This window comes from Ctenopharyngodon idella, chromosome 3 (assembly GCF_019924925.1).
Source record: "Ctenopharyngodon idella isolate HZGC_01 chromosome 3, HZGC01, whole genome shotgun sequence".
Classification (NCBI taxonomy): Eukaryota; Metazoa; Chordata; class Actinopteri; order Cypriniformes; family Xenocyprididae; genus Ctenopharyngodon; species Ctenopharyngodon idella.
Window position 1 is genome coordinate 38,918,826 of NC_067222.1, and position 24,953 is coordinate 38,943,778.

General features: G+C 38.4%; 2 protein-coding genes across 3 annotated transcripts in view; both read left to right on the forward strand.

Moving 5' to 3' along the window:
- tyk2 (tyrosine kinase 2) overlaps positions 1-2,831 on the forward strand; it is a 33,838-nt gene extending 31,007 nt beyond the window's left edge. For both annotated transcript variants that reach the window (XM_051887752.1, XM_051887753.1), the window contains exon 24: positions 57-2,831. In XM_051887752.1, the coding sequence (XP_051743712.1) occupies positions 57-200 (144 nt within the window). In that variant the 3' untranslated portion in view covers positions 201-2,831. The remainder of the gene's footprint in view (positions 1-56) is intronic.
- An 886-nt stretch (positions 2,832-3,717) lies between these two features.
- raver1 (ribonucleoprotein, PTB-binding 1) lies at positions 3,718-24,553 on the forward strand. The gene is made up of 14 exons (XM_051887754.1): positions 3,718-4,113; positions 5,874-5,940; positions 6,722-7,191; positions 15,965-16,156; positions 16,508-16,628; positions 16,732-16,826; positions 17,317-17,395; positions 19,368-19,570; positions 19,787-19,871; positions 19,974-20,116; positions 20,213-20,284; positions 20,377-20,499; positions 22,376-22,441; positions 22,575-24,553. Exons 1-14 carry the CDS (start codon positions 3,790-3,792, stop codon positions 22,719-22,721), a joined length of 2,187 nt encoding a protein of 728 aa, XP_051743714.1. The 5' UTR covers positions 3,718-3,789; the 3' UTR covers positions 22,722-24,553.
- The last annotated feature ends 400 nt before the right edge of the window (positions 24,554-24,953 follow it).

Below are 24,953 nucleotides of genomic sequence, written 5' to 3' on the forward strand. Positions count from 1 at the left end.
ATGTTTATTTGGACAACCTGCGGCTCACAGCTTCATTGCCTGAATCCTTTTTGCAGATTTACGTACTGATGGAGCAATGCTGGGACTTCAACCCTGGGCAGCGTCCATCATTCAGATCCCTGGCTGAGTCTCTTGAGGACATCCGGGGAACATACAGACAGCAGCCATCTGTGCAGCTCGCTCAGCTCAACCATCGCTGACCTGACCTGCTCTTTCTCTCTCTGTGCAGTTCTCACAGCCTGTAACCACAGCACTTCACTGAGCCTGACCACACTAGGCTGTTCATGTCATTGGGCCATATTTTTAGAAAAGAGGATGTTTTTTAAAAAGTTCTGTTTAAGGAAACCCACATACTGTTACCTCTTTTTCCACCGAAACCGTGCCGGTGTTTGTGCCGGAGTCAGTGCTCGGATCTGCAAACCTCCCTTAGAACTGCTTGTCATTAGAGAGGTGAACAGTGACTCTATAGCAGTATACAGCTATTTATTTCAGATGGATAGGGAAAATAAAGTGCTTAGCGTAACTACAAGAGAAAAATAGCAACAGTGTTTGTCAACCATTTTCTATATATATATATATAATATATATATAATATAAAATATAGAAAATTTTGACTCCAGCCACCCCCCCTCCCTCCCAATTCCCCACAACAATATTTGAATATTTAAGTCATCTTGAGACTCCCTTGGAAGTACGTTTATGCCCTCTAGTGGCCCCAGCCCCCTGGTTCAGAACCACTGTCCTTTAAAGGTGCAGTAAGCAATTTCTGAGAAAAATTTTAATCAACAACCAACTACTTTGTGAATATTTACTAGAATATAGTTCTGTGTATGCTTGCACATAGTCCCGGCTGTGTAAATATGAGAAAAAACTAAGTGGATCAGAGCAATCACCACAACACACTTGTAGCCAATCAGTAGTAGGGGGCGTATGAACTCATGATGGGGGAGGAGAGAGAGTGAGCAAGAGGGACATTTGTAGAAAGGGAGTTGGCTGAGATTTTACCGAAAAGGAAAAGGTCAGAGGAATATAATTTGAGTATAAAAATGGATGTCAAGTTTGCTTTGTTTCTGCTCCATACATGAGTAACATTGGTTTTGCTGTTTCACAGAACCAAGATATGCTGTTGTATGCTGCTGTGAAGCCAAGTCACCTTTATTTATATAGCACTTTATACAATACAGATCGTTTCAGAGCAGCGTCACAGTGATAAACAGGAAAAGAATGATGCAAACAGAATTCAATTCTGCTGTAAACCAGCTCTAAAAAGACAATAGTAGACAGTCATTATTCAGTTGAAATCAGTTTAGTGTTGATTCGGTTTGGTTCAATAACTGTGTAAAGTTATGAAAATTCGTCTGGAGAAAACAGTGATGTCATTGTCCAGCTCAGTTCAGTTCTCATCCAATAGTGTCAGTGCAGTCAAGTCAAAAATATTGCCGATTCTTAACCCTTTGACATGTACGATCACACCGGTGTGATCAGTCTTGTCTTAGACGACACGTTTTATTCATATCAGATACACAGAGTGTAAGTAACTTTAAGGTTTACTCTATTCTTCTCCCAGTTCACCGGCTCACATTCTTTCATGTATTTCGGGAGAAGTGGATGAATTCACGTGTTGTAAATCCAGCAGATCCGATTCTCTGAACTGCGGCGCAAACTAACGTGGCGGCGCATATAGCTCAAATAACGTGATCATTATAAAGGTGTTTAAACAGCAAAACACATCCACTTGCACATATTTGACAATCGGAATATCAGATATTTCATGCTATAGTTAACACATTTGTGAATATTTTGAATAAAAAAGGAAAAATAGAATAAAAACAGATCATCAGTCTTACAGCGCTGTTGTGGCTGCGGTGCGTCACGTGACAAGCAATGACGCATCACCGTGGAAACAATAAAGCGATACGTTTTTAATAACGGCCGCCTTGAAAAACTCATGCTGGGGGCTCAGCCAGAATATTTTAAGGGTTAAGTGTCCCCAACTAAGCAAACCAAAAGGCGACATTGGCAAGGAACCCAAACTCCATCGGTGACAGAAATGGAGAAAAAAACCTTGGGAGAAAGCAGGCTCAGTCAGGGGGCCAGATGAATGAACATGGTGTGGTTTAATTCCAGGCTGCATCACAAGTCGAATTGTTGTAGTTAATGAATCACAGCTGATTCACATGTTCTTGCGTGAGCTGGCGCCAGCTGTTGGTTTTTGCCTGTGTTGCATAGTGTGTTCATTATATTGGGGGCGGAGCAATGTTTCTTTTGGGTAGGGATGTGCTTGTTTGGGTGTCAGTTTCAAATATCAACAGTGTTTCTCTGAAATTGCTTACTGCACCTTTAAGTCTTGTGTCTTGCTGTTGAACCATAATAACCAAAGAATGCATGGTTGTGGACATTATTCATTCCTTAATCAATGTAACATTATTGTGTAAATACTCTGGGGTATGTTTGGTTGCTTTCAAATTTACTTCCTCTCTCCCCACTTCCTCTCTCCCCAGTCCTGCTATTATTGGGAGTAAGCAAAGACTGTGATAGGCTGTAATTTGGAAGGCCTTAAGAATATGAATTTAGATGTTTACAGAATATATAAATGCCGCTTTGAATGTTTTTCTTTATTTATATTTTTTCTTTTTTTTAAAAATGTGCAATTCTACTCGTTTTATGGCCTTTTGTACAACATCCTTTTGTGTGAAATGCTATAGTCTTATTGTCCCACTGAATGTATCTATAAAATCTCTTTTAATAAATGTAATTATTGAAAGTGTATACCAAAAAACAGCCTTTGGGATACATCTTGGTTTTTATAAATGAATACTTTTGGATTTTCATTTGTTCAGAAAGAGTCAGGTAAATTCATCTATTTTGTAAATGTATGATAGATTTTGTGAAGGATTCATCCATGTACACGTTCCATGTATTTTGGTCCGCTTAAACCTTGACCCTCCACAACTGACTGCAAGCTTAGGTTTCTTTTAAATTCAGTGCTCACATATCAAAAATCCAGTCAACTACTGCTGCATAAAACCAACTCCCCAACCTTTATTTTTTTTTCCATTTTCAATAATCCGATAAACTCAGATGTATATCACAATACAGAATAAAAGATCTGTTTCTACTTCCATTCAGCGTGACTATGATGGCCTTAGGCCAGCTCTTGAAACCATGACCAGCTATACAAAACTATATCACATTTTCACAACAACTCCATTGTGAACCCCTATTGTTAAGACCCATGAGGCCCATTGAGTGCTTTTAGCCTGATCTGGCAACCAATCCCCCTTTTTGTCTTCATCTACATTGTAAAACCAGAGGGCTGAAAAATAATTACCAATAAACATCAGGGTATTAAGATAAAAAAAAAAGTGCTCTATCACAGTCCAGAGCAAGGATGTATGTTATAGGTCATCTACTTTTTTGATTGGTTTGAATTGAATTGTGTTTAGGACAATATGGTATCTGACAGGCTGTACATTTAACATTGTATCAGGTATTTAAATATTTTAATGCAAACAGTAAAATAATGAGAAGCAAAAACGGTTACAATGAGCATAATAAAACAAAGAAAATGTGATTCTTATGTATATTTTTTAAATAATGGTGGTATCTGGCAACCCACCTGCTGTGTGTTCAAATTTGAGACGTGACTCGTTGGCCCCGCCCCTCATGCCGAAAAGAAAAACGCATTTCCCCTCGACCAATCAGCAGGCGAGTTCCTCGCATGTGTGTATTGTTTAAACTGGCCAAAGCAAACGAGCAGCGTGAGCACACAAACTTCCACACGGAGACATGGCGGCCGTAGTGTCCGTTAGCTCAGCTGCCAGAGACGAGAAGTCCTTCACTGGTGCCAATATTGCTCAGAATCCACTTTATACAAGTTACGACCAAGCAGCCGAACCTGAAAACTGGGGGTTTGAGACGGGAAAACAAGTTGAATCGGACATCGTCGATGAGGGTTCACCGACGGGCAGCGACTATTCGCGACGGCTCGATGATGAACTGACGGCCCTCAGTCCAGAAGAGATTGCCAGCCGTTTGGAAAGAACGAGAAGAGAGTTTTATAATCGGCGAAAAATAATAATAAAGAACCTCCCAGCTGATATCAGCAATCAGGTTTGTACATCAAACAGCAGTTTTATGTAACTTTGGTGGACTTTTAGATGGGCATCCCAAGCTTGATTCAGTTTTCGGTTATCGCTGACTCAGTAGTTAATGGACTAGATTTTTTACAGTGTTTGGTGTCGGTAATCGAATCTTCTGTGCCAGTCTGAAGGCATATGATCAGTGATCAGAGAGATGCTTTGACCACACCGAACCTCGTGTCATCGCAGCCATTAAAGAGCCGCGGTAACGGATTGAACTCCAATGGGAGTTGTGTAACGTTAGTTGTATTGAAATGTTGCTTGACCGTTCATTTAATCAAGCTCAAGCTGAATGCCCGGATGCTTATGCTGACAAACTCGCCACAAGCACAACTTGTGTAGTTGCAGATTAACGTTACATGTTCGCTGCTTTATTTCAGTATTCAATATTTCTATCACAACTCTCGAAATCTGATGTTTAAATCTGAAAATGTTGGCCATGAAGTTGCTTGTCACGAATGTTACTTTACAAAATGTCGTTAACCAGAGTTTGGCAAGCCGTTTTGACATTTGAAAGTAATTACTATTAATTTTGTCTATTTTTTTTTTTTTTTTTTTTTTTTTTTTTTTATTACTACTAGTAAGTAATCCAGTCGTGACTAGTACCTTTCTTAAGTTTACCAGTGCTTATTCATTATACAACTACTCCATTCAGGAGTACTACGTGTTCAATTAGTCTCTAATACTTAATTACATCCTAGTATTTATTCCTTTAGTACTAGTCACTATTCTAACAGTGACTAGTTAGTATTTGATTGTTACTTGTAACAAGTTGCAAATAAAAATCCACCCATATGTGCACATCATGTTGAAGCTCAATATCTGTCAAACACTTCATTGGATTGTAATGCTTCTGTTGCTCTCAACTTTGTTGACAGAATTAAAATCCTTTTAAAGGCTTTCTATATATCCTTAACCATTTTATTAAAATATATATATATTTTAAAAAAAATGGTTCTTAAATATATTTAGTTTCTATTTTAATAAAGTTAAGTATCATTTTCACCATGAAAACAGGCGAAAATAAGTAATTAGTCAGAACGTGTATTTAAAAAAATATTTGGTATATATTCAGTTAGTACTAGAAAAATGGGAAAGGTTACTAGCAACTTGAGTACTACTACAAAACAAGTAACTGGAGTTTGTAATGTGATTATATATTTTATAAACCAAAGTCTAGATGTTACTAGCTGCACCCTTGTAAATCACATGGTCTGGCCACCCAAATACTTTAGCTGTTATATTGTGGAAATGAGCGGAGTTCATATAGGTCAGTTGGTTCTTGTTCTTTGTGGATGTGGTTCCCTTAGGAAAATGCTTGATTCATGGGGAAAACAGGTGTGTGTGTGCGGCTCTGGTATTGTTCCAGATCGGAATGGGAGCAGTGAGGACGACAAAGGACAGAAGGCGCTGAAACAAAACGTTTTGCTTTCACTGAAACTAAAAGAAAGTGCTGGTTCATATTATGGTAACATGTAGGAAGCCTGAAAGCAAAAAGGGTTTTTATTTTTGCATTGTCAAAAGTCATTTATAAATCTCTCAATCATAACCACTGAAAGATAGAATTATTTGTGACCCTTCAAATTAAATGAGTCGTGGGAGTAGAGAGCCATTCAGTTTGTTCTGAATCTATTGTATGACTTTTTTTGTTCTTGCAAAATGGAAGATACAGTGATTGTTCGATGAAAAGTCTTCTGTTTTGGTGACTGTGATTTTTCTGTTTTTCTTTAGGAGGTGCATGAGTTGTTAAGCAACTATGATTTGAAGTACTGCTTTGTGGACAAATACAAAGGGACAGGTGTGTATGACTCATATTATCAAGTGAATGGACATTTGTTGTTGTTGTTTTTTTGTTTTAGTTTTTTTGAATGGGGATATTGGCAACGTTTTACATCATACTGAGCCGATTAAGTCTTTATTTAGCATCAGCTGTTGTGGATAATTACAGAGTTTTAAAGGTAGCACTGTTATTTCTCAACCTTTTTTATTTATTCATTTATTTATTTTATTTTATTCTTTTGTGTGTCATAAATATTAAACCACTTAACATTCTGTTTGCAGATTGTTTCAGTCTTAGGCATCCTACTTTATTTTTGGTTAACTTTGCTTTTTAGATATGCAGTGGGTTTTTTTTTTTTTTTTTTTTTAAATACTTTTTAACAAGGATGCTTTAAATCGATGATAAATGACAGTAAAGACATCTATAATGTTTAGATTCTATTTCAGATAAATGCTGAAGAATCCTAATAAGAAAATGTATCGCAGTTTCCACAAATTATGAAGCAGCACAACTGTTTTCAACGTTGAAAAGAAATGTTTCTTAAACACAAATCATCATATTAGAATGATTTCTGAAGGATCATGTGACAGACTGCAGTAATGATGCTGAAAATTCAGCTTTGCCATCACAGGAATAAATTACATTTTAAAATATATTAAAATAAATGTATATATTATTTCTTTTTAAGTGTTTTTGATCGAATAAATACCGATTTTAAAAACTCGTATCTAAAATTTTTAATTTTTTTTTTCCTCCATACATGTCGTTACTCATTCATTGTTTTTTTTTCTTATTCAAGCCTTTGTGACGCTACTGAACGGTGAGCAGGCCCAGTTTGCGATAAAGGAATTTCACCAATATGTTCTCCGTGACCGTGAGATCTCTGTGCAGCTGCAGCCGACAGACGCTCTGCTATGCATTGCCAACCTTCCCAGGGCTTTCACCCAGCAACAGTTTGAGGAGCTCGTCCGCCCCTTTGGAAACATTGAGCGCTGCTTCCTGGTGCACAGTGGTGCCACGGGCCACTCGAAGGGCTATGGCTTTGTGGAGTATATGAAAAAGGACTCAGCAGCCAGGGCGAAGTCAGAGCTGCTGGGGAAGCAGCTTGGTTCACGTATGCTGTACGTGCATTGGACAGAGGTTGGATCGCTCACGTATCCCATGCTTCACTCGCGCTGCCTCTGTGTGGACCGACTACCTCAAAACATCCTCACCGCTCAGGATCTCCGTAGTGTGTTGACTGACACGCACGCTCCTATATTTTGCCAGGTTGGTACGAGCACTTTGATCCTTACTTCAAGTGTGGAAGCAAGAGTTTGTTCACACAGAATTGTTTTTTTTGTTCCACTGCGCTCTTTCCTATGGAAGCCCGTTTCCGCCACAATTGAGTAAAAAAAAATATAATTCTGTAAGTCATAATAATGAGAAACTTTCTCGTAATAATGACTTAGTTTCTCATAATAACGAGAAACTTCTATGCATGCGCGGAGCAGAAGGGCGTGGCACGCTAGCGACATCCGTTGGTCAAAGTCTCGTAAATGCGAGAACAGCAAACATGGCACGTTATGCAAAACGGTTGTTTTCGTTAGACTGCACTTTGTAGATTACTTTATCTATAGTATCGTTAAATAACATCAGTTATTATAAATGATCAGTATATCTTCAATACTTTTCCATGCGCACGAGAAGGTGGAACGCAAAGTGGTTTCCGTGGAAACTGTTGCATGAACGCGACGGCTTACAAAACTATCAGATTAACGAAGGAATATGACATGTATTCGTTAAGTTTAAGTGCAACGTCTTCATAAAATGTGTGGGTTTATGTGTTAACGTTAACACGTATTTCGCGGATGAGTCTAGGCTATTTGATGTGCAGGTTTGCCTAGACAAGGCGCTGGAAAGCTTTTCTAATATAAACCGGGTCCTAAAGCACTTGCCCAGTCATAAACCTTCATTCCAGTGATATTCCTACAGAAAACACCTTTTAAGATGTTTATGACTCATTAGAATGTATGCAAAAGACAGATTTCCAGGTGAAGCGTTCTTTAACAGACTTGGATATGTAGGTGTGTGCTGTCTTATCATTCCTCTATCTGTTTGAAATCCATGGATCACCACTCTGTGTTTCTGCTTGTTCATACACAAAAATACAAATGAATGTTACAAATGAATAAACGACTATATCCCGTCTCATATAGCTATATTAGGCTACTGATAATTTATCAATAATGTTATTTATTTAATGATATTATTATAGATTACACTTTTGCAGAAGGTGCCATGGTTGCGGAGTTATCGCATTTGACCAGCGGATGTCGCTAGCGTGTCACTGCTTTGCGCATGCGTAGAAGTTTCTCATTATTATGAGAAACTAAGTCATTATTACGAGAAACTTTCTCAATATAATGAGATACTAAGTCATTATTATGAGAAAGTTTCTCATTATTATAAATCCAACACGAGACATTTTCTTCACACACAGTATGAGTTGCAGTCTGACACCATTTTTCCACCCCCTTTTGATTGACAGGATATTATTGGCCCTGATCATCAGCTGTTTTTAAAAAATCGGCTGATGACCGATAGTGAAGATAATTGCTTTTATCAGGTGATACATTGGTGCATCCCTAATTATTAGAGAGATAATAATGTGCAATGACTTGTGTATAACGAAGTAAATGGGGGCAATTTTGTCATTTATATGTACTCTAAAGCAGCAGATGGCAAGATATTGTAATCAACATGCGATTTTAATTATTTCTCCAGTGCTGGAGTTTTAATTTGAAGTAATGGTCTTTTCCATATTATTCCACTTTTCCTCCGTAGTGGTTATTTACCTAGTTATCTGGAGGAACATTATCTGCCTTCTGCAATATTATGAAATCTAGGGTGCTTATGAATATACAGCTAAAGAAAAAGTGGCAGAAATATTGAGCTTATGTGGCTGATCACACTTACGGTAGGATCTGTCTCCAGCCTTTTGTGAAAGGAATGGAGCAGAGCACTGTGTTTTTTTTTTTTTGTTGTTTTTTTTTTTTTTTTTTTAAATATAAATGTTGAGAGGTGCACTGTTATTTTTCTAAGTGATCTCATTTTTGCCTGGCAGATGATAAAACTGGCAAAAATAAGAAATTATGATGTTACAGCAAAACTGCGTGATTTGATTTGCCATCACTTGTTCACAAGCTAGAAATCCCTGGTTTTTGATGTACAAATTGTCCCCGCCCCCCCCATCTAAATTTCTACTTGTTCTGGTTCTCTTACTGCAAAATGTTGTTTGTTTTACAAGTGGTTTTATTCCAGCTTCTGTGCAGACGTTTATCCACTGAATGACTGACATTTATCCACTCTAGCTCATGAACATCGTAAGAAGTTGTGAAGTTGTTTTCAGTTGAAAATCATGGTAATATCCTAATCTTTTTGTTATTTGGTGTTAAAAATCCCTTAATGGAATCACTTTCCCAAAATGGAAATTCACTTACACACACTCATGCTTTTCCAAAACCATATGACTTTTCGGTCCATTCCTTACACAAAGCTGTCATATAACTTCAAAAGACCGTCAGTGCACAACAGTACAGCACATCGAACAGACTGCTTTTCTGCCTCTCACAGCATTGTTCTCATTAGAGTCAAATTATATTTGCTTGACTAAAGGCCCATTTACACCAAGAACAAGGGGTGGGAAATATACAAGTAGACAATTAACCGGTAGAAATGTCAACTTGGGCTTGAACGTTAAATACACATACTTGTGTGTCAGAATGACTTTAGATGGTCATTCTGACAGACAGATTTAATGTAGTTTTGCATTCCAAACAACATAAATGATGCCTTCATAGAGCATTTGTAAGGAAAATACCAGCGGGCGAGACCGTGTAACCTTAAACAAAGCACGTGTCTCTCACAGCGCATCCTGTGCAATGAAGCCCACAAATGTCCTTGTAATTCGCTTCAACTTTTCCAAAATTTATTAAAGATTATTTTTTTACGGAAGGTTCGAGTAGTGTATGTGTGTGAGGAATTGGAAGAAGGCTAAACGCCGTTACTGACAATCGTCATTTTTAGCTGCGTGAGATTCTCCAGCTTTATTGTTGAGCAACTGAAGCGTGAGCTGTTAAAGCTCCGCCCTCTTTTGAAAAGCGAGCCGGGAGCAGCAGCTCATTTGCATTTAAATGGACACACACAAAAACGGCATGTTTTTGTCCACACCCAAATATGGGCAAATTTGATAAGCTATAATAAATGATCTGTGGGGTATTTTGAGCTGAAACTTCAGAGACACATTCTGGGGACACCAGAGACTTACTACATCTTGTGAAAAAGATGGGTCAGGTGGATTCTGATTGGCTGTCAATGGTTTTATCGTTCATCGGTGGGGAAAAATCGTTCTAAAAGTGATTCCAATGATATCGTTTCTGTGTGTCACTATAATTATAGATGTGGTGTGGACTCTATTCTGATAGAATTACAATGATTATTAAAACATCTAGTCAAATGAGCTGACTTTGATGCTTAAATGGAGTTTTTGTCCTTTATGGTTCTTGACCCCTGTTCACCTTTCTTTAATGGAAAGGAACTGCCTGAACTCTGCTAAACTTTTGCATTTCACAACTTTACTGCATTTTGGTTTTCATGTATAACCCATTGTCAGATTTACTGAACTATAAAGCTAAATTTCCTGTTTATTCTTCCATTTTTATGTTCGGCTCTTTCACCTTTGACCTGTTTGGTTGGTTGTTTTTTTTTTTTGTTTTGTTTTTTTTTTAATATATAAATGAGGCCATGCTGAGTGCTCCTTGGCAGAGTGCATTAGTTTCTATGGTGATTTTGTCACCTGACTAGCCCAGGTGCTGTCAGTCAGCAGGTCATTCTGGAACGAGAGCAAGCTGCTGCCTATTTCATATGTTAAATGTGGACCACGTACGCCACAGGATGCAAGGCATTGTTGGGAATAGCACCTTTTTTTTTTTTTTTTTTTTTTTTTTTTTTTTTTTTTTTCCCTCCATGTTCCCCATTGCTTTAGCATTAGCAGAGGCTTTTGGAAGTTAATTCTTATTAAATCAGTTGTGTTTCCAGTTCAATTTCCCATGTTTTAGGCAAGTATTGGATTGGCCTCCTTCATGTGGGATGAGGCTTCACTCATGTGTAAAATGGTCAAATAATGTTTAATATGTTTTTCCAGTAATATATATATAATCAGGGCCTTAGCGTCTCATTGTAGTTGCTTGTTGAGCACTGTTCCACCCAGAGCAGAGAGACTTGGGAGCTGCAATAATCTTAATGGCTCTGTCAGGAATGGTTGCTTTTTGTAGAAGTGTGCATTTAGAGCTGCACAATTCTGGATAAAATGAGAATCACATTATTTTTTTATTTATTTTTTTTTTCAAATAGAGATCACGATTTTCCCACAATTCTGAATATTAAACTACACAAACATGTAATTTACTAGAGGTTCTGACTATTTTAATTGCTGGGAATTTTTTTTTAATTTAATTTTAATGAATTTTTTTTTTTTTTTTTTAAGTGGTTTTGAATGAATTCAATGACACATTAATAAATACTTGTTTCTGAATCTGTTTTTGAATGAATGATTCAATGACAAATACATTTAAGTCACTTGTCGCCACCTAGTGGCGTACGATGTAATGATACAACCGTTATTTGAAGTGCCAAGTTTCAAAAGGTTGTTTGCTCTATTTTTATCGCTATCAGCGCGGCAGCACGAACACTGATTTGAATGTTCCGGTATGATTTTGTCAAAGGTTTAAAAGATGCGGGCAAATCGTTGTCATTAATAAAATAAGATCACGTGGGTGTTTGAATCGAGTTCGCGATCTTTTTTTTTTTTTTTTTTTTTTTTTTTTTTTTTCAATTAATAGTGCAGCTCTAGTGTGCAATGGCCCTCATTTATTAAACGAACGTAGAAAACGGCGTACATCCGAACGAAAAAATCAGCTTACGACAATGCTCGTTTGTGATTCATTAAACTTTCACATGCGGCCAATTCCGTCACACGAATGAACGGGTGTTGATAAATGTGTCGGCTGAAAACTGTCTTCATTTAAATATCACACCCCAAATTTTAGAAGCCTCACCCTATAGTTTACAAAACCGAGAAACGTAACCCAGCCATGAAGAGGAAGTAGTTGCATGAAAAAGAAATTTATCTTACTCTAAAAACACCCCTCAACCTCGTAATAGCGAACAATAAATTTAAATAAAAATACTGGTAAATAAAACTAAATACTTAGAAACATTATTAATATATTTAAACTTGGTTATTTTAGTAGCCTACCTCACTCCACAGAAAATCCTTTAAATTTATTTTATTCAGAACAGAACAAGAGTAAAAAATAAGTAGCTTTATATTATAAATTGAAACACAAATTAGGCTATAGTGGCATTCATTATAAAGCAGAAATTAATTTATTTAAAGCAAAACTGAATTGGGCTCACATAGCCTACCTCTCTCATTCGGAAAGAATCCAAGCGTTTCCATGTTTGCAATGTAACTTTTATTGCTTGCTGAACTACTGTTCCTCATGTAAACAAGGCTTTCTATTTCACTCTTGTTTCAATATCCACATAAAACCTCATCCTTCACATGCGCAAAAATGTGTTTGGTTGGGCGTTGCGTGCGCCGACTGGTACAGATGGATGGCAGACCATTTAAACTGAGCGGTGTTACCTTTGTCTGCATTTTAGTATGCTGATAAATGGCTAAAATGTAAAGTTAGCAACGCTAGAACTGATATGTTGGGTCTGCGTGTGTGAGTGAGGTGTCCGCGTGATCAATTGGATTTAATAAAATTTTAATGGTTTATTAAATATTAATAATCAAAAAGCATGTCTAATTGAATTCTTAAAAACAACAATTTATTAATTGTATTTTTTTTTTTTTTTTTTTTTTTTTTTTTTTCAGAAATTTGGTTGCGTACTTTAATTTTTCTGGCAATCAAATTAACGCATACCATTTAGTTTATCTTTTAATCATGAAATTAAACTTTTTTTTTTTTTTTTTTTTTTTTTGTCAAATGTGCTGCACAACAGAGCTTTACTGTTAAAATTAAAACATGGAAGAAAAACTGAGATTATTCCTTAAATATAGTTTTAATGATTTATTATTAAATTAATTTATCTATTCTACTGTACAACACTAATATGTTTCTGTCAAGTTGAATCGGACTTTTATTTTGATGGGTGCCAAGAGCTTTGAGTTCTGTGTTTATGAAGTTGTTAAATGCTGATGAAGTGACTTTCAGAGCGGCTCTGGAGATGAATTTCGTGCGTTCATTTCCTCATATAGTGACGCGACAGGATGAAAACACTGCAAGTCGCACGTGCTTCTGTGTGTGTGTGTGTGTGTGCGTGTGTGTGAGGTAAATGAAACCGCTTCCGCGTCATTCATTTCAGAGGCACACAGACATGCAGGATTCATATTTAAGTCTTTTTGCGGTTTAATATTCACGGACACTATATTGTGATTCCTTGTAGGCTAAATTATTCTGTTTTTCTCTGCGTTGCAAGTGCATGATGTGTGAATTCTAATGTTCTGTTGATGTAGCCATTTGCGCATACAAAGCGAAATCCCTGGGGGAAAAAAAAGACATGCATCTATTCTAATTTAATTTTAATTTGACATTTTAATCGTGTCGTTTAATGGTTAATGATCGGTTAGTGATTGTCGGTCAGGAAAATAATCTAAATGTTGTAATAACAGTTCTCCACCAGATTTACTATGCTGCACACGCAAGTTCCCGCTGACTCAAAAACTTTCGTACACGAGCTGAGACCTGACGTAAGATTTGATCATAGCCACTGCTCACACTCATGTTGATAAATGCCAAATTTTGCGTGGAAACGAGCGTACGCACAGTTTTCTGGCGTGCGATCGTTTGATAAATGAGGGCCAATGTGTTTTCCAGATATTAGCATATCACTGGCCCTGGGCTTTGGTTTTGGCAGAGTGATTTCGATGCGTTTCAAAGCACTGGTGTTCCCAGTGTCTCCTCCCTCTCTCCATTCTTTTATCCTGTTGATTTGAGGTGGTACAACTGCTCTTATTCATTAGACTGCAATCACATTCTGAGCAGAACCCATATATATATATATATATATATATATGGGGTGAAACGGTTCTTGGTTAAAAAAAAAAGAACCGTACCGTTCAGCATGCACCGTTCACCGACACTCGGTTCAGCATGCACTTGCACTGCGGTTCATCTCATATCTGACGACGCATACGCATCTGTAATATGGTCTGTAGAAAATAAATAAAACAGATAGATAATTAGGCTAATGTATGTTTCTGTCAATGGATACGCATTCTGGCTTCCCATACCTCTAAACATTGTTCAATGCAAGTGCCGTATGCTCTATATGACCAGTCATTTACGCCGTTATCACCCGGGTGTTGATAGCGCACGAGCGCAGGTGAGACCTGAACACCACACGTTGTTATCTGTGTTTAAACTCATTTAAGCCTTGCCAATTTAAACATTCGAGTGCAAGGTGCAAAAGATAACTTACACGTGCTGTGAGAAGATTTGCACACTCATCCGAAGCGCGCGCACGGAAGCGTGTGTACAGCGCTCAAATATTGAGGTCTCTTTCAAGTCTTGTGCTTGAACTGACAAATTCACACAAAATTGTCATCATGCCCATCTTGGCGAGTATCCTAGCAAGCATCGTCGGTTATGTCTTAAGTGAACTTACACACTCGAAAGAACGCTTGTATTCAGTATCAGTGGACTGATCCGTGTATTATGTCTAAAGAGACAGCAGCCCTTGCATTCCTGCTGTCAGTATGTGTTTTTAATGTTAATCAAACAACAATAGACAAGGAAATCACTCATTGCTCATGACTGAATAGTAACTGTAATTAATAATTAATTATTAATGATTGATCTTTATTTTATACAGTGAAGATCACATGCAGTGTTTTACTTTTTATTAGGTACTTTATTCAATTTCTGTACCTGAGAACCGGATACATGAAAAACCTGGAAAGCTTTATTAATTTGTATCTTTGATTTACTGTGTTTATTTGTGCTGTAGTAATTTCTTTTACCTGAACATAGCACATACCGAACCATACCAAAACCGTGAGTAATCTGAACCGTTGCACCCCTTATAATGGGATGCACGATATATCGGCCACCATATCGGTATCGGCCGATATATCATGCATCAAAGCCAATAAATAATGGATTATTTCCTTTAGTTGAGATACTTCAGATGTGCTCTGTTCACCATGATAGTTTTAAATTTATTAATGATTGGAGTTGCTTCAAAAAGGAAAATACAGTTAAGTGCAACATGTGCAGCGCAAGGCTATATATAATTATAATGAGAACATTATAATTGTGTGCTTGGGACAGTGATTTTAATGGTGTAACTTGTTTTTGTAATCAGGCTCTCAAATTATAAAAAAAAATTTGGAATTCGAATCTTCGTTCTATATATCGGTTATTCAAATATAAAATTATCGGTATCGGCCACAATTTTCATATCGGTGCATCCCTAGTGTGTATATATCTTGCAAAGTTGGAACCAACTATTTGTGACCATGCCAACAACTTATTGACAGTGCCCTGCTCCCTCCTCCTTTTTACAGGTTTATCCTTTTATGTACTTTTCACAAAAGTACACATTGGGGAAAAGAAGGGAAAAAAAAAAAAAAACTTCAGTCATATTAGCAGCCTAACAGAAGCGGTTTTCTTTGACATTTAAAGGGATAGTTCTCCTAAAATTGAAAAGTGTTTACTTACCCTTATGTCGCAACAAACCTTTATGACTTTCTTCTTCAGAACACCAAATATATATTTTGAAGAATGTTGGTAACCAATAATATATGGATGACAAAAAACAACCATTTCTCTAAGTATTTTTAACGTTCCACAGAAAAGTCAGTCATACAGGTTTATGATTACAGAATTTAAATTTTTGGGTGAACTATCCCACCAAGTCAGTTGCCTTTATTGGTTTAGCCTCATTATATCTCTGAAAAAATCAAATTTATTTCTTACTGCCTCCATAGCTTGCTCAGGGTCAGGATTGTAGTTTTCGACGGTTTGCTGTGATGGAGTTCTCCACACCTGAGATGGCTGAGGATGTTCAGCGGCTGACTGATGGAAGATCTGTGGCTGGGACTCACATACGTGTCTCCTTCTGTGCCCCAGGACCACCAGGAAGGAGCATGTTAGCTGCCCTCATCGCCGCCCAGACCATGGTAGATCCCCACACCTCACTTCTTGGTGGAAAAAAAATCATTCACAAATGAAAACATTGCCCCCCCATTAATATATTGATCATACTTTCTTTGGTTAATCAAATTGAGGTCTATATAAGGTCACTCTTTGAAAGGGTTTTAAAGTTACCAAAGCACAAACTGTTACTTTAGTGAAAGGTGGAATGTTTTGCATTCAGTTCTGAGTTTCCCCTCTTTTTAATAGTTTAATTCCAAGTTAGTTCATATAAAACCTTCATTTTATGTCATTGTGAATCCTTGAATCAGAATGGATTAAGTGCTAGTGATTATGGTTTTACATGCTTATGTAAATGTCGTCCTGTACCTCTGCAGGCTTTGAACCGAGGTAAAGGTCTCCTTCCTGAACCTAATGCCATGCAGATCCTTACTGGCCTCAATAACCCTGCCACGCTAAAGATGATGTTGGCATCTCTCAACCCGGGACATAAGCAAGGTGCTTATTCTCATTGTTTTTCTTGTGTAGGCTCATTTCTTTAGTGGGTTTGTATTCTCATCCAGACAATGGATTTGATCATCACTCTTCTCTCAATATGCAGGCCTGCTGGGAGCTGCACCCGCCGTACCTCTGCTGGCCAACCCTGCTCTCTCTGCTGCCCTTATGCAGCTGCTGCTCCAGAACCAAGTCCAACAGGTACAGTCCATCCTTCCCTCCACCCCTCATCACCTGACTGCATGCGTTATAGCCCTCACTGTCTTCTTCTCCCCTCTCAGCAAGCTCTTTTAGGGAATCCTCTTCTTTGGGCACATATTCTGCACAATAAAGAGTACAGTCTCCTTCCTTGTGTGAGTGGTTCCTCTGTGTGGGTGTGAGGTGATTGTGTGTTTTTTTTTTTTTTTTTTTTATATATATATATATATATATATATATAAAATATAAAAAGTCAAACTATTCTTCACCACAGATCAATGCTTTGAGCCCAAGCAATTAGTTGGGGAAAACCCCATTAGCTACATCTGTTAAAGTATCAGCCAGAATATAGCAAACGTTTTTGCCTTTGTGTGCTGTTTACATCCCTCTTGACAAAAATGTCATCCCTTTTGTTGTAACTTGACAAATGTCTATTTCTGAAGGGTTTTACTATATAAAAATGTCAAACTAATACAGTTTTGTCTCTCCACAGGCTGGATTACTGAGTGAAAATCCTCTGGCTGCTCTTCCTCTCCAACAAAGCATTAACATGCTGGGAGAGATGCCTCAAGGTATCACACTTTTGCAATGGTCTGTTTGTGCAATTGTCCAAGTTTGTCTCCCCATTTTTGGGGGAGCTTAACTTGGTAGCAGTCATTTTGCTTGGCATCAGTGCAAAAAAAAAAAAGAACCAGTAGCAAACAACTACTCTAGAGCAGTGACACATTTTTCATGTGGTATTTGGAGAGATTTATATATATTATATTATATTATATAACCTTCCTATAAAACAATTGGGGAAAAAAGCAAAAAAAAAATTTTTTTTTTTTTTTTTCCCAGTTCCTAAAGTAAAAATGTGCATAATATGTGGAACTTACCCAGTTTCGACCTCAAAGATGCGTGGGTTTTTTTTTTTTTTTGGTAATTGGATCACAAGGTCATTAAATACTTGTGTAAATGGAGTCTAAATAATTTTGTGATCGGATCACTGAAACCACATATGGAGTTATTCAGGAGCGCATTTGTAGTGGAAATGCTCATCCGTCCTGATGCATTCTGGACTGCAGTGAAGTGCCGCCCGCTCACCTAACGTGATCATTCTCGGTTAAAATCCGAACGCAAGTGTTCACAGAAGAAATGGTAATGTGTATTGGTTAGCCACTAGTGATGGGATCACAGAAAACGCGTAATAGGTGGAAACGGCTGATTTGTTTAGTAGATACATTTTATGTTGCTCTTTGGGAGTGCTTGTGTAAAGTGCTCCAGATGTTTTGTTTTATTGCAGACATTTGAATTTCAATTAATCTTTTGTCTCTTATAGAGTTTTCAAAAGTACCGACCAGTCCGCTGATAGACGCCTGCTTTCAAAAGGCTTTCAAATTCAAACACTTCCTTGTGCTTTCAAACGCTGCTACACGCTGATCATTGTAGCCAATCACAGACATATCTGATGGCCGTTGTTGATGCGCTCAATCAAAGGTGTTTACGAATCGCCCAACAGCACTCAAAGCATCACATTTTTAAAATTTCAGTACCGAAGTCAGTACTTCTGACAACTCTAGTCTCTTAATTCTAGGGTTGCATCTGACAAGATTTTTCAAGCTATTAGTCAACCTATTGCACATTTTATATTAATTTAATTACTTAAATATATACTGAGGAGAATACTAAACCATAATGAGCTGTTAATATAGCCTATTCCGTATCAGCAAAAGTAATGATTATGAATGTTGGGAAAAATGGCAAGGAGACATTTTAATTAATGAACTAGTCTTTTCTAAGTCGGTGTTGACTGAATGAAGTTGACGATGCTGACTCGCCATCTCCACAGTAGTGGATGCACCTTTAGAGAGAAATGCACCTTTCATACGGATTACATAATCTGATTTGAATGGTTTGTTTAAAAGTAGGCATTTCAAGCTTTCTATAGATATTTCACATGTCTGTGAGGCAAGTAGCCTATACACTGCGTTTCGGTTAAATTTTTAAAAAAATTTTTGATATGCTTCAGTTCACAGAAACTAAGGCGGCAGAGCGCGCATCCTGTTTTAAAAGGTGTATTACTCTTATCTGTATGACCAAAAAAGGTAAAGTTTTGTAAGTTGTTTCCGCTGTTATCTGGAGAAAATGCAAGTGATTGCGCTGGCGCCTCGATTTCATGCAGTAAGCGTGCTATACTTCAGCTTCCACACTCCGCACAAACTTTTGGATATGTGACTAATAATAGCACACGTTTATCCAAGTTAATGTTAGTGTGAGTGGCCATATTTGAGGTTGACGGATGATAGGCGAACATTTGGATTTCCTACCCATACTGTAATTACCACAAGGACCCGCCGTTAACAATCTATTCCTCACGGGTTGTGTGACTTCGCCACTTCTTAAGTGTTTTTTTTTTTTTTTTTTTTTTTTTTCTGCGACCTAACCAGCTAATCAAATTTTAGTTGGCTAGGCCTAATCAGCTGGGAAAACTAATGGAAATTCATTGCAAGTCTGGATACCAGGAAGGGTTTAATGTGCTGCTTTAAACTTATTTTCATTCAGGTGCTATTGCTCCAACACTGGGCTTGCAGAATGAGCCCCTTGGTCCCATCAAACAACCATCCCTGAGTCGACCTCTTGGGAGGGAGACCGAGACCCCAGCCACCCCAATTGGCTTTCCCCCAGCAGCCTCTCCTGCACTGCAGGGAATGAGCTTGCCCCTCCTGACTGGGATGTTAGGAGCAGATGGGCCGACTCTACCGGGGGTGAGATGGGTTACTAATGGCTGCTCCTATTTGTGCACATTTATTTTGTCATGTAGCCTACACTTACTGCCATGATCTCCCAGAGGAGAGCTTTGAAATTGCTTCAGTTTGCTTTTGGTTCAGCTTGAGCTGTTGTTCAGTCCTGTTAGTGTTCAATATGATGTTAAAGAGCATCTACAGCAGGTTTGTATATTCAGATCTTTTCTTTTCCTGAAGGTGTCTATATTGGGTGAGCCTCCCAAAGAAGTTGGTGTATCCCAGAATCCCTTTCTCAGTGCCCCTAGCATATTCCCTTCTTCAGGTCAGTCTGCCTGTGGTGTTTTGTGCACCTTACTTTTTTTTTTTTTTTTTTTTTTTCCCTTCCCTTTTATCTTGCATTTCTTGAAGCATTACGTTTGTTTAGGTGCCAGCACCAGAGCTCACCCCTACAGGAAGAAAACAGCGATTGGAAGCATGTCTAACCAACGCACAAACCACAGCATCCACTCAAACTATAGCCTGCGCTTCCAAGAGTCTTGCACACCAGAGTTTCCTCCTCTGCACCAGGTTGGCTTATGTGTTAAGAGTAACTTCACTGAATGTGTGATTGCCTCACTATCCCTTTCTAATTGGGTGTTGTCACTGTTTGTACCCCATTCATAGGACCCCTTGTCTCACTTGTATGAACAGCAGGATGTTCTGGAAAATGCAGCGATTCCTGGCTACGGTTTGCAGGTATAGCACCACCTCCCTCCATTGACACTAACAGAAGGATTCTGTTTCAAGATTGGACACGTGTGAAATCGTAATTGTCTGTGTCTCTCAAGCTCTCCAGGCATGCAGGCTTTGGGGATGCAGGCTCTCCTTTCAGCTATCCACCCAGCCCCCCTCAGTCTTCTTATTTCAGCTTTGGTGCCCATACTAGCATCCCCTCCACCCAGCTCAATAAGGTACTCAAAACAGACCACTTTGTTAAAACTTGATATTTGTTGTGGCAGGAAAAAACACAATAAGGCACCTCATGCAGGGTGTCCGCGGGGTCTTAAAAAGTATTAAAAGTTGACAAGTCAATTTAGAGAAAATTAAAAAGTATTAAACTCTTAAATTCCATTTTCTAAGGTATTAAATTTTGTATCTTTTCATTATGTATATTTGTCCAAAGAGGTTGTATGCTATAGTTTACCTGAATTTAATCATTGTGTAGGCGAATAGTGTGATTGTGTGTAGTTTATTTATGGAATCCCGCTAGATTTGACATCATCTGTTACCGCGCTCACTGACTGCACTGCTGTGTGATAGCGCAGGTCCTTTTATACTCGGTTGTTAAACAACATTGTTGACTAATGGGAAAATGCAAGTTTTCGTGCAAATGGTTAGAGGATAAGGAGCTGGAACTAGGGGTCTAACGGTTCTTGGTTCGGCACACACTTGCACCGCGGTTCATCTCATATCTGATGACGCATACGCATCTATAATATGGTTTGTTGAAAATAAAACAGAGTTAGGCTAATGTATGTTTCTGTTGAATGTGCATTCTGGCTTCCCCTAAACTTTGTTCACTGCGAGTGCCGTGTGCTCTATATGACCAGTCATTTACGTCGTCATCACCCGGGTGTTGATAGTGCACGAGCAGTTGTTCCATCTCTGGGAATAACTGAGGCGTACTGCTGTGTGTCGGAAGGCGATTAGCGTAGCCTCGACGGGGATCAATGCTATCCAGAGGTTTCTGTCCCTCCATAGAGATCCAATGCAACTACCACTCCAAGATCTAGAAAGACAGGGGAAAAAACATCAACACAGTACTTCATGTGACTCCAGTGGCTTAACCTCACGGCGCATTTTACTTTCACTTTTGATGTTTATTATATTATGTTTCAGCACGTTACAATCATTATATGGTGATATAGAATTATATTTCAATACAGATTGAAAGCGGGAATGGTCTCTCTCCCTCTCTCTGATTATGTGTGTAAGGGGGGGAGGGGTCATCGAATATTATTTTTGCTTGAAATGCCCATCCCTAGTGTTTACTCGTGAAATCCTGTAATTGCCACTGCCACTGTAACGATGGACAAAACATGATAACTTGCAGCTCGGCAATTGAAAGCCAGCTCATACGCACACTGTAATTCGTCTTGAAATCATATGATTTGATTCGCATCTTCCGGTTGGTTCTTCTGTGGATTTTTGCTAACAAAGCAAAGTGGCATTTAGTGGTTTCTGCCAACGAACATGTATTTCTGAATGGGCTGACGCTGGGATTCAGCGGATTTGAAGAAAAAGTATTTGAGCTATGTGTGGAGAGCATTTGCTCAATATCATTATCTCATTTTGGACTGAGGTGGTGTTTAGTGGCTTTTGCACCTGAACTCTTCATATATGGGGATACCAATTAATTATACTAAAACTAACAAGTATTTAAAATGGTGAATTGTTGGTGAAAAATGGTGAAAAGTGTATGCCATTGTGATCTGACTTGTAAAAATCTCAAGTTATTGGAATGAATTTTGCAATGCATTTAAATCAAATCAGCCATGATGTATTATTAAAAATCCTTTCATTCAGTTCGACAGACAAATTTAAAGCGGCCAGAGTGGCTGTGCAGCTCAACAAAAAGTGTGACACTTGTTTGATCACAGAGTTGGCCGCAAGCCCAAGAATCACTTATCTGGATCCATTTTCAAAAGCTCTTAAATCCATTTTCAGAACTACTTTTCATCACATAATTACATAATATCCGTCTTTATTACAATTTTTATTTGCATAGATGACCCAAACATATGTAAGCCGGCCCAGAAAGTTGAATAAGTGCTTTTGTTTCTTCAGGCTGTTGGAATGCCTCCAGTGACTCATTCCAGCCTATATCCTGCTGCACCTGGTGCTGGTATGAAGGTAGGCCATCTTCAGCCCTGATGTCTAGCATCTATATTTGCTCTTCCTCAATTATCATAAGTTTGCCAGGAACCTTTCAACAGTTATTCTTAGCGCGTCTCATCGATTCATTTTGATTTCTTTCCGTGTTTAGACTCCCATCGGCGGGCAGAAGCGTCTGTTCTCCCGTCTTATCCCGTCTCCAGAGCCCAGTCCAGAGGGTGGATATGTAGGTCAGCACTCTCAGGGTCTTGGGGGGCACTATGCTGACTCCTACCTGAAACGCAAACGCATCTTTTGACCAGCACTTGATGGCTTCCTCTAAACCACCAGCTTTTAAAGGGATTGCTACTGTAATACCACATTTAAGTGTGTTTTTGTGTGTGAGAGAGTGTGAAAGAGCAGTGGACCGTCATTGAGTTCACTTGGGAAAGGAACAAACAGGAACCAGTGGAGGACCCTGCAGCTCAGATGATCGGTCACATGGATGATTGCTGAAGTTTGTGTATATAATTTCAATGTGTATGTAAATAGTTTATTTTTTATTTGCCATTTTAATTTTGTTTTAATTTTATTTTTGTAAACCCAAAGATGCAACAAACACCACAACGAAAGGAAAGGGTTCCTGTCTTGTTCATCTGAATAGTCCTATTTTGTAGGCTTTTTTTTTTTCCATTATTGTTTTAATTTGATTTATTTTGAATAATTTTAAGCAGGACGATAGCCTTTTTCTGCTATGCCTCTTGTTAGTTGTGTGTGTATATAGTTGTTCAGTTGTCTAAAAATGCTTCTCCACTACAATCACTTCTTCTCACATACAAGTGCCAAGCCTTACATGCTTTGAATATCATGTATCTGTGCAACGGATATGGTAGCTGTCTGTTCTCTTCAGTGAGTCACCTGTTTGTGTCTTTATGGGGAGCTCTGGGTTAGTTAGTCTCAAAATAGTTTTTCCCCACCACGCACCGTATTTGTGTTGCACTACTTTCCATCCTTGCATCCCATTTTACAGAGTCAAGGTTTTCAGAGCTGATTGTTCAGCGTTGCACTTGGAGGATATGGATCATGTATATTCATCCTCCAGAATCTGTCCTTTCCTCACCCGTAATGCTCGTTCACGCTCATTCTTGTTTTCTGCCTGCTTTCACACCTCTTTGACCTCGTTCAACCTGCACAGTTTTGCTGTTGCAAAGTGTTAGCGTCTCAGCCGTCACGTTATGAAGCCCCAGCTGTTTGGAGATGGAATATGGGCTGCCGTTCTCCCCTCACCAGGCTCAGAGTACTGCTGAAAGCACAGTATGCCTGCTGTTGCTTCTGTATTTCCACTCACACACACACACTCTTTGCGTCCTCTGTTAGGTGCCTCTCCTCTGCAGACCAGCAGAGGGAGCCAGTTAGCTTTTCAGTTGGCACTGCTCCATAATTTTTTATTTCTTTTCTTTTTCTCCTTTCTTTTAAAACGAGAGCCAACAGATTGAAGCAGGCCGGACCTGTGCCCCTAGTGTGACATTTACTTTTACCGTTGTAACTGTGACTACCTTTTCCCCTCTGTGGTTTTAACTGCTGTGCCCCAGAGGGGAAAAAGAAGCTTGTGCAGACTGGAATGTGATTGACGTATGATTGAGTACTTGGTCTGTGTGTGACTTATTAATCTGGTTGACATTTTGATTTGTGATAACGCATTACCTCTGACTTGTACTGCGGCTTACGATGGAACACGGAGTTACTTGTGTGCCTAAAAACGGCAGTGTTTACTGTAATCTCTCCAAACTGTGAGCCTCAACTACATTTAAGTTTGTTCATTTGCAGTGTACATGCTTGAGTTTGATTATATTTCTTCTCTGGAGTCTTGAACTCGTGTTCTTATATTTCTTCCAGACTGTAATTGTATCAATTGCTGCTCCGTATTTTGTATCCATCTGAGTGAAATTGCACAGTGCAGTATCTTGTAAATGATTTTTTTTTTTTTAAATATATAAAATGTGCGATGTGGTAAGAGCTGCTGCTGTGAAATGAACTAAAACAGATGTTTAAATGACCTCTTCATCACCAATTAATCTTTCCTTTTGTACAGCTCTTCTGCTCTGTTTTTGTGGCATTTGAACAAGTAAATGTTATTTAAGTTCATCCTTATGAAGTCTGTGTGGTCAATCAATTATGCATATCAACTACACTAAACTGACTACATCAGGGGTGTCCAACCTTGGCTCTGGAGGGCATTGGCAAAAAAAAAAAAAAAAAAAAAACTTTGCAGGACAGTGTTGCCAATTGCTTTCAGCTGAAAGTAGCTAAAACTGGTGGCTAAATGTTGCTAGATGAAGTCATACTCATGAGTCCACTGATGATCTATATTAATATAAAGATAAATCAGTGGACAAGTCATGGAATCTAAATAAGGTTTATCCAAGAAGTTGCTGGATTTGTTGCTAGGTTTTTGAAATAAAGTCTCAAAAGGGGCGGGGAAGTCGTTAAATCTACCAACAATCATTAAATTGGCAGCACTGTTTTTGGCTCCAACTTGCATCAACACACC

What these genes read in the sequence shown, in the direction of transcription:
- raver1 (XM_051887754.1), top strand. Translation starts at nt 3,790, where the DNA reads ATGGCGGCCGTAGTGTCCGTTAGCTCAGCTGCCAGAGACGAGAAGTCC. An exon ending in TAGCATATTCCCTTCTTCAG is followed by an intron (nt 19,872 to 19,973) that starts GTCAGTCTGCCT and finishes ACGTTTGTTTAG; the next exon opens with GTGCCAGCACCAGAGCTCAC. An exon ending in TTCCTGGCTACGGTTTGCAG is followed by an intron (nt 20,285 to 20,376) that starts GTATAGCACCAC and finishes GTGTCTCTCAAG; the next exon opens with CTCTCCAGGCATGCAGGCTT.